Here is an 8,066-nt window from a genome sequence, read left to right as displayed (position 1 = left end):
AGGAATAAGCTATACACGTTCATTCTATTCTTCTGAACAGCACTGGCCCACTTACAGTTTATTTCTGAATAGCCTATCAACAAAAGCAAGTCAAAGGACTAAGTATTTTTTTTTTTTTAAAACGACGCCTTTAGAGGTCGGATTATAAAGAGAGTGTCCATTTAAATACTGTCTTTGTTTAAGGGCGGCATGGACTGTACAGCCCAGTGGTCCTTGCAAAGGTTTTGAAGACAATGATAAGCGACGATAACCTGACTGCAGCATAAATCATCCTGGCAGAGTTGTTAGAACAGTGAAGATCTGCAAAAGCAAGGGTGCGGCTTCATTCTCCCAGGGGCAGGGCACTGAAGGAGACCGGAAAGATCGTTTCCTGTTGCTACATTTTTGCAGAGGCCCGGACTGCTCTGGGGGGTCCAAGAAGACCATCAGCGAGCCTTACCCGTGTCCGTGGGACTCCCCGGCTCTCCCCGAGCCCGCTGGCCCGCAGCCCGCGGCAGGGAGGCTCCAGCGCCCGTAGGTGGCGCCCCACGTCCGTGCTTGCGCTTCTCGTCCGCGCTGGGGGCGCAGCTCGGAAACCCGGCGCGTGTCCCCGGGGGGTTAGAGCTCAGAGCAGGCATTTTAATAACTAAGCGCTCGAGTGTCAGCGCGCCCCACCAGCCCCCAGGTTCAGAGGAGCAGAAGCAGAAACCCAGGCGGAGGCGCCCCTCTAATCCCTGCCCAGACCTGGTATTTCCCAAACTGGAGGTTCCGGAACCCCAGCTTTCACATCATTAAGATCCCAAGATTTTTCTCTTCATCCCAGTCCTCATTTTTTTTTTTTTTTAAAGAAAACTGCTTTCCCCACTAATTATGAAAGTGATCAGGATTAAGACTTGGAGGGAATTTGGAAAAGAAAAGAAAGAATCGAGAAGAAGAGGCGCGACCGGCACTCTTGAGGTCGCCTAATTTCTGAAAGAGAGGCGTCTGGGAGGATTTCGCGCTGGGTGTTCGGGTGAGAGCGGGACCGGGGCGGTGCAGGGCGCGCGCCGAGTCCTCAGGGCGTCCGCGGCGCTCGGCGGTGCGGTCCGGAGACCGGAGGAGAGGCCGGGACTGAGGCGGTGTGTGTGGGGGGGGGCGGCGGAGAGAGGCAGCAGCGGGCGCGAGGGCCCCTCCGAGGCTGCGGGCCCGGGTGCGGTGCAGACGCGGGGCGGGACGCGCGGGGCGGAGCGGGGCGCGGAACGCGCCGGTGCGGGGCGCGGGCCGGCGCGGGAAAGCGGTAGGGCGGGGCGGCGCGGTTATTGGCCAAGCGCCGGGAGAAGGGGTCGCGCTCGGTGTCTCCTCCCGCCAGCTCCCGCTCATCTTCTCCGAGCAGAACAAGTTCACGGACCGCGGTGTTCGCCCATCATGGATGTTCCAGGTAACCCAACCCGGCCCTGCCCGCCGCGATCGGCGCGTTAACTGCATTCGTGCGTCTGTCTGAAAGAGGACCATCGCGGGTCTGCGTCTGGGCGGAGAGAGAGCGGAAGAGAACATCGAAATCATTTTGTTCAGGGGCTGAGGAGGGAGGCTTCCCGTCGGGAAACAACTTGTCTCTTCTTATAAGGACTATTTAGGCAGTTGGCTGAGTTGTTCGGAAGCTGCGGGCGGTGAGGGGAGAGGTTTCTTTGCTTTTTGTTTCTCGCCTGGGTATTGGAGAGATATGACTAGTTTAGCGGGGGAAGAAGGGGCCCGGTTACAAGTGCAGACGGGCGCGTAAGTTGGCAGAAAGCTGCAGAGGCTGCCTCCTGGCCGGGAGGAGAAGAGCCCGGAGTCTGGAAACAAAAGCTGCACGATAAGCCAAGCTCGGGGTTCCCAGCGCTGGAATCCTCTGGTCCTGCGCCAGAGAGAGGGATCCGAGGGGCTTCTCCAAAGGGGCTCGCTGCTGGCAGGGGGGGCGCTGGAAGTGAATGTTCGGTTTTAGGATTTCTCTCTCTTCTTTTCTGGTTTTTGTTTTTGTTTTTCCTCTTAATCTTATTCGCCCGAAGGAGCTTCCTGGGGATTTGTTCTTGGGGTGGAAAACGGATAAGATCTTCACTAAATGGATAGCTTTAAAAAAAAAAAAAGTCTCTAGGTCGGAGAAATAGAGGATGAATGAAAGTGAAAGCAGAGAAAGGAAAAAGGTTTCTTGGTGTGGCTTTAGAGAAAATGCCTCTGAAATTAAAGCCATTAAGGCTTAGTGGATCTTTTTCTGTGCCTGTGTCTTGAGCCCTCCTTTGCCTTGGGCTGAATGGGCCGGGGTGGCGTTGACCGCGTCTCCGCGGGTGACCGGCCATGTCCTTATGGCCGAGGCCCTGCGGAATTGCGGGCCCCTTACCTGACCGCGCCCCCCGGCGCGCGCCGCCGGGGAGCCTTCGGGGATGCCCTGGCCAGTGAGCCCCGGCGTTTCTCGGGACCTGTGTGCCAGTCGGGCTCTCCGAGGGGCAGTGCGAGGCACCGAGGGGTTGGCCTCCAGGGAGGGAGCCCGAGCGCCGCAGGGACCTGCTCGCCGCGCCTCCTCCGCACGCAGCTTCACCTTCCTGTCTCAGGGTGTGGGTTTTTTGCCCTGACAGGTCCGCTGGCGCCTTTCTTCTGAGGACGACCCCGGCCTTGACCATCAGCGCAGGGGACCGAGGCCAGAGGAGGCTACTCCCGGCCCCGCGCGTTCCCGCGCGCCCTCCCGCCCTCGCCGCGCCCCCGCGCGCAGCACCCCGCAGCCCGGATGCCGGCGCCCGGCCGGGGCCCGCGCGGGCCGCCGCTGACCATGCCCGGGCGCCGGGGGGCGCTGCGCGAGCCGGCCGCCTGCGGCTCCAGCCTGGGGGCGGCGCTGGCCCTGCTGCTGCTGCTGCTGCCCGCCGGCTGCCCGGTGCGGGCTCAGAATGACACGGAGCCCATCGTGCTGGAGGGCAAGTGCCTGGTGGTGTGCGACTCCAGCCCGTCGGCGGACGGCGCCGTCACCTCCTCCCTGGGCATCTCCGTGCGCTCCGGCAGCGCCAAGGTGGCCTTCTCCGCCACGCGGAGCACCAACCACGAGCCGTCCGAGATGAGCAACCGCACCATGACCATCTACTTCGACCAGGTCAGCCGGCCGGCCTGCCCCTCGCCTCCCGCCCGGCGTGGGGAGGGCGGGGGGCCTGGGGGGTCGCCGGCTTCCGGGACGTGGAGTTCCAGGCTCTCCCCTCCTCTCTGCCCTTTCTCCCTTCTCCAGTGAGCTCTCCTTTTCACACTGTAGCTTTGTTAGAACTAATCAGCTCAGTTGGCACTGGGGTGACTGAGAGTCCTGTAAAGCTAAGCGTCCCGTAGAGCCAAGAGAGCTGAAATAGATTTCCCGAAAGGACAGTGAACGTTTTGCTTTTCGCTGGGATGGGGGCCGTCCTTTGTGGTGGATGTTTCTGTCACCCCACTGGCCACTTAGAGACCGAGCACATTTAAACTCTCCCCGCTCAGCCCGCGGGTTCTCCGAAGGTCTCGGCCTAGGCTCCGAAAATGTGTACCTACTGCTTATTTTGGAATGGACTGGGGAGAGGATGCTTGTCTTCAGAAAAATAAGTGGGGAAGAGTTGGGGCGGGGGAAAATAGCAGGTATAGTTATAGATAAACAAAACAAAACCGAGTGTGGTTATATGAATGCAATGTACGGTAAATACAATATATACAACATAACATAAAATGCATATAGATGTCATACATGGCGTGCTTATATAAAGAAAACACAAAATGAAGAGCCATGACTTAAGTTGCTCGAGCCACTCAACTTCTCCCACTGGCTTCAAAGCAGAAGGGCCTGCGTATGATCAGGCTTTGGCAACGCCTTCTCTGGGTTACTGCTGCCCAGGATTAGAGGTCGCCACCTTCCTCTAGGGTCCTCCCTCCCCACCTTGGTTTCTGTTGTTTTTCGGAAATAAACAGGAAACATTAGCGTGGTTTCCAAACTTTACCTCACCATTCCATTCCTTTTGCCAAAGTGCTTCCCACACAGGGAGCTCGGGCTTACTGAGCACACTTGATTGAGTTCCTTTCTCTCTGTTAACCAACTTGCATGCCTGAGTGGTGACACATCTGCACACACCAAAGCCTCTTCTTAGGCCAGTGTCTTTATTTGCTTTAATCCTTGTTAAGGATTGTGTACTTGAAATTTGGGGAGGGGTGTGTACGGGGCGTGTCTCTCTTTAATCTGTTTTTTTCTTACGAGACATAAATGTCTTTAATTTAATTATGTCCAACTAAAGCAGGCAGTGAATTAGTTTTCACAGCATTTTTACACCTGCCCTTTCATTAGGGTGTCAAAAAAAACCTCTGTGACGTAGGCAGGCTAAGTAGTAGTAGGATTCTAATTTTATATATGAGCAAGCTATGACAGGGCAGATTAAATGATGTTTCTCTGGTTCCCCAGTTAGGGAGTAACTGAAACTTGCTTTTCTGGGGCTGGTGGGTGTTCTTCCGTCTACAGCAGGGCCCTGGATTTACCAGCTTCCTGAATTAGAAATGGAGGTGCGAGAGTTGAGGCCGTTGAGTTGGGAGAAGCAGCGCTGAGGGCTTGGAGAGGGGAGGCTTTGTTCTTTTCTCAAGCCTTGTCAGGCAGACAGGAACACAGCCTCGGAGGGAGGAGGACTCACATCCTGAAGCACATCGCCTTTAACGATAGAGCCCGAGTGTCTCTGAGCCCTGCAGTTGAGGGGCTGAAGTACTGCTTGGAGCTAGCTCCTTGAAGAAGCTGCTGTGGCGCAGTCGCCAGCCATCCCAGCAGTTGTCAGTGGCACCCTGCCCGTTGCTCTGGGAGCCGTGTGTGATCCATCTGTAATGAGTGTGTACAAAATAACAGCAAAGGGTGTGAGGTTGAAATTTATTTTCTGAACAGATGACAGGGCCTCTAATCTAGGATTTTGTTGTTGCTGGCTGTTCATTTTAAAAGCTGAGAACACCAGGCGGGCCATTTTATTATTTTAATTGAGTTGTGCATGTGTGTGTGAGGAGGAATGGGGACAGGTCCAGACAGAGGGGCCGTATTCCGCCTTGAATATCTGAAAGGGAATCTGTGCGTAATGGGGGGGAACCTCCACTCTCCAAGTTCTGCTTATGACATCCTGACAGTCTCATCCATCTTTTATTTGAGAAATAGCACCTGGAGGGTCACGTGATTTTGTATCTCGTGGCTCATCTTGTCATTATTCTCGCACCTTGTGGAGTTCCCACCGTTTGAGCTAAGGGTGTCCAAGCTGCCTTTCCACTCTCCCTTTAGTTGTCCAAGCTTATTTGCATGACATCATAGCTCAGCTTAGGGAGCAGACACCTCACGTGGAGTAAAATGAGGGGAAATGGGCGCAGCCAGTGTTTATGGAGTGTGGTCTTTCACCCAGCAGCCTTTATTGAGCACCTACTGTGTGCTGCCGGCAGGGAGGGGCATGCGTGGGGCTGGGAAACAGAGAGGAAACCTCACACGGTCGGTCTGTTCTCTCCTAAAGCACACAAAGCTCGTCCCAAGCTTTATCTGACAGAAGTTATCTCACTGAGTTGGCCTCTTACGCCACAGTCCTTTCTCTGCCCATTCAGGACAGAGCTCTGTTTTGGTCCATGCTTCACGTTCAAGTCCCCAGAATCCCACGGACCGCTGAACAGACTCAATTACAGTGTGCCTACTAAGCTGATCGTCTTCCCCTGCTTTCTCTCAGCCCTGCCCACAGCAGCCACAATTTGCATCCACGTTTTCAACGCATAAATAAAATATACTCTAAAGCCATCCTGTTGAATTACGATCCATTAGCATCCTTCGGAAATCAATTCCTACGCAGGATGTTGCGTTCCGGGGCTGCTTCCTTCCTGGGGCGGCCTGGGAGCCCTGAGCAGGTGCCGCGGTGGTGCTTCAGCTCCTAAAGGGACGGGTGGGGGTGATTTTGTGAGTCTGACTGAAACACACGCGGAGGAGGGGCTTGTTCTGTGCGTGCTGTATCCCCTCTTCTTTTCCAGGTCTTAGTAAATATTGGCAACCATTTCGATCTCGCCTCCAGTATATTTGTAGCCCCGAGAAAAGGGATTTATAGCTTCAGCTTCCACGTGGTCAAAGTGTACAACAGACAAACCATCCAGGTGGGTTGCTCTGACAGCTGGACCCTTTGGGCTCTGGATGAACAGTCCCACCCTCTGCGAGGCGGGGAGAACCAGGGACGGGGGTCACGGGGGCCTGGGCACCAGCTGAGTCCTCTGGGTCAGGACCCCGCATGGGTCCAGGTCCATGGCCAGGGTGGGGGGAGATGAGAACAAGTGGGTGGAATGGGGTGCATCGTGGTCTGCTGAGCTTTACCCTCTGCCTCGCAGGTCAGTTTAATGCAGAACGGCTACCCGGTGATCTCCGCCTTCGCAGGGGACCAGGACGTCACCAGAGAAGCTGCCAGCAATGGTGTCCTGCTGCTGATGGAAAGGGAGGACAAAGTCCACCTCAAACTGGAGCGGGGCAACCTCATGGGAGGCTGGAAGTACTCCACGTTCTCGGGCTTCTTGGTTTTCCCTCTATGAACGCAGCATCCCGGTCCCGCCCTGCCCCGCCGATGATGGGGAAGTTGCCATCTGGACCCAGGAGTTCACCCTTCCTAACACCCCGAACTTGCCAGAACAGGACAGCTCGTTTCTAGCCTCCTTTGTCGGACTGTTGTGGTAGAAGCGTGATCGCCTTCGGAACCTCCAGTGTTTTCTTTGAATGTTGACCATGCCTCTGCAACCTGACCTCTAATTAGTTTTAGATGACAAGGTCTGAAGGAGAAATGAAATGACGGATCTGAACAATTTGTACCTGTGATTGTAAAGTCGATATGGGATTTTATCACTGGGACCACTGACTTCTCTTCTTTTGTCTGCACCTGGTACCGCTGCCCCCGGAATGGCCCGCAGGCTGCAGGCTGGGCTCACAGCGAGAGCCCTGCCAATCACCACCGCCCGACAGTCCTTGAAACGTGTTCTCTGTGTGTCTGTTCAGCCTTAAGAAAAAGAATGGCTTCGCTTTCATGCCGTTTTCCTCCCCACCCCGATGGATGGGAGGACGCGGGAGGGGGAAGGGACATTGTGTTAAGAAGTGCTTTATCTGGAGAAGCAAATTTTGTGCCATTGGACTGCCAGTTTTGTTTTGTATTGTTTGTGTATATGTGTGTGTGTGCGTGTGTGTGTGTGTGTGTGTGTGTGTGTTTTCCCCAAGAAACTACTTTCCTTCCCACACACAGCTCTCCGTCCAAGTCCATACCCCTGCTCTTATCTTTTGTGCTGGGGTGAGGAGAGAAAAATGTGTGTTGAATTCCTGGATGAGACCAAACAAGACAAAACAAAAACTAACTGTGTATTTTGTTTTGGAGGAGACCAAACCAAACAAAAGGTACCTGTAGAGCAAAGTGAAAATGACAAACGGACATTTCTGCTTATTCTTTCAAAGAGATTCTCTCAGAGGCACTTTTGGAACTAAAAACCTGGATTTTTTTTTTTTTTTTTTAGTTTACATTCTGGAATACTTTAAGAGACTGATGTTCCTGGGTGGCCTGAATCATGTCAGATGGGCATGGAAGCTGTGATGACCAAGTCCCCGATCACATGGTTTCTTTGCTGAGCACACCTGGGTCTTCCAGGCAGCATGTTTTGGTTCATTTGGATCCACTTCTGGGTGAGCACACCGCGATCGGGTGCCTCAGAGTCGACGGGACCAACCAGTTCTTCCCCATCAGGATCCTCTTCTGACCCACCAAGGCCAGAGGGTGTTGACACTCCCCTGGGAGCACCTGGCGGGAAGCCACCTGGAAATCGCAGTGGTTGAAGGTGTCGGCAGAGGTGCCCTAGAAGCACTTTCCCAATTCCTTGTTGTTTGGCACCTTGTACAACAATATTATGAAAACACAGCTGAGAGTTGACGGGTGCAGGATTCGTACGCCAAGGAAATGGCACTGATCCCAAAGCAATCAAAGAAGAAACCTCAAACCGGATGTTAATTTGTCCTTTGTGTAACAATGTAACCAAAATATTGATGATAAAAAGTCATAATTTAAGATGCAGAATAAATGGGTTTGATGTCTGACTTGCTCTCTCCCTCCACCTCGCCT

The 8,066-nt window shown here is 54.2% G+C and overlaps 1 protein-coding gene across 1 annotated transcript; it reads left to right on the top strand.

The window, feature by feature from the left end:
- Window positions 1–2,716: 2,716 nt before the first annotated feature.
- Window positions 2,717–6,504, top strand: CBLN2 (cerebellin 2 precursor; the record flags this gene model as incomplete). Its single annotated transcript, XM_082640575.1, has 3 exons — window positions 2,717–3,073; window positions 5,959–6,078; window positions 6,307–6,504. 3 exons carry the CDS (start codon window positions 2,717–2,719, stop codon window positions 6,502–6,504), a joined length of 675 nt encoding a protein of 224 aa, XP_082496701.1.
- Between the last annotated feature and the right edge of the window lie 1,562 nt (window positions 6,505–8,066).

This window comes from Mesoplodon mirus, assembly GCF_964341445.2.
Source record: "Mesoplodon mirus genome assembly, chromosome: 13".
NCBI lineage: Eukaryota > Metazoa > Chordata > Mammalia > Artiodactyla > Ziphiidae > Mesoplodon > Mesoplodon mirus.
The sequence above is the reverse complement of the archived record's forward strand: the minus strand, read 5'-3'. Positions and strand labels throughout refer to the sequence as shown.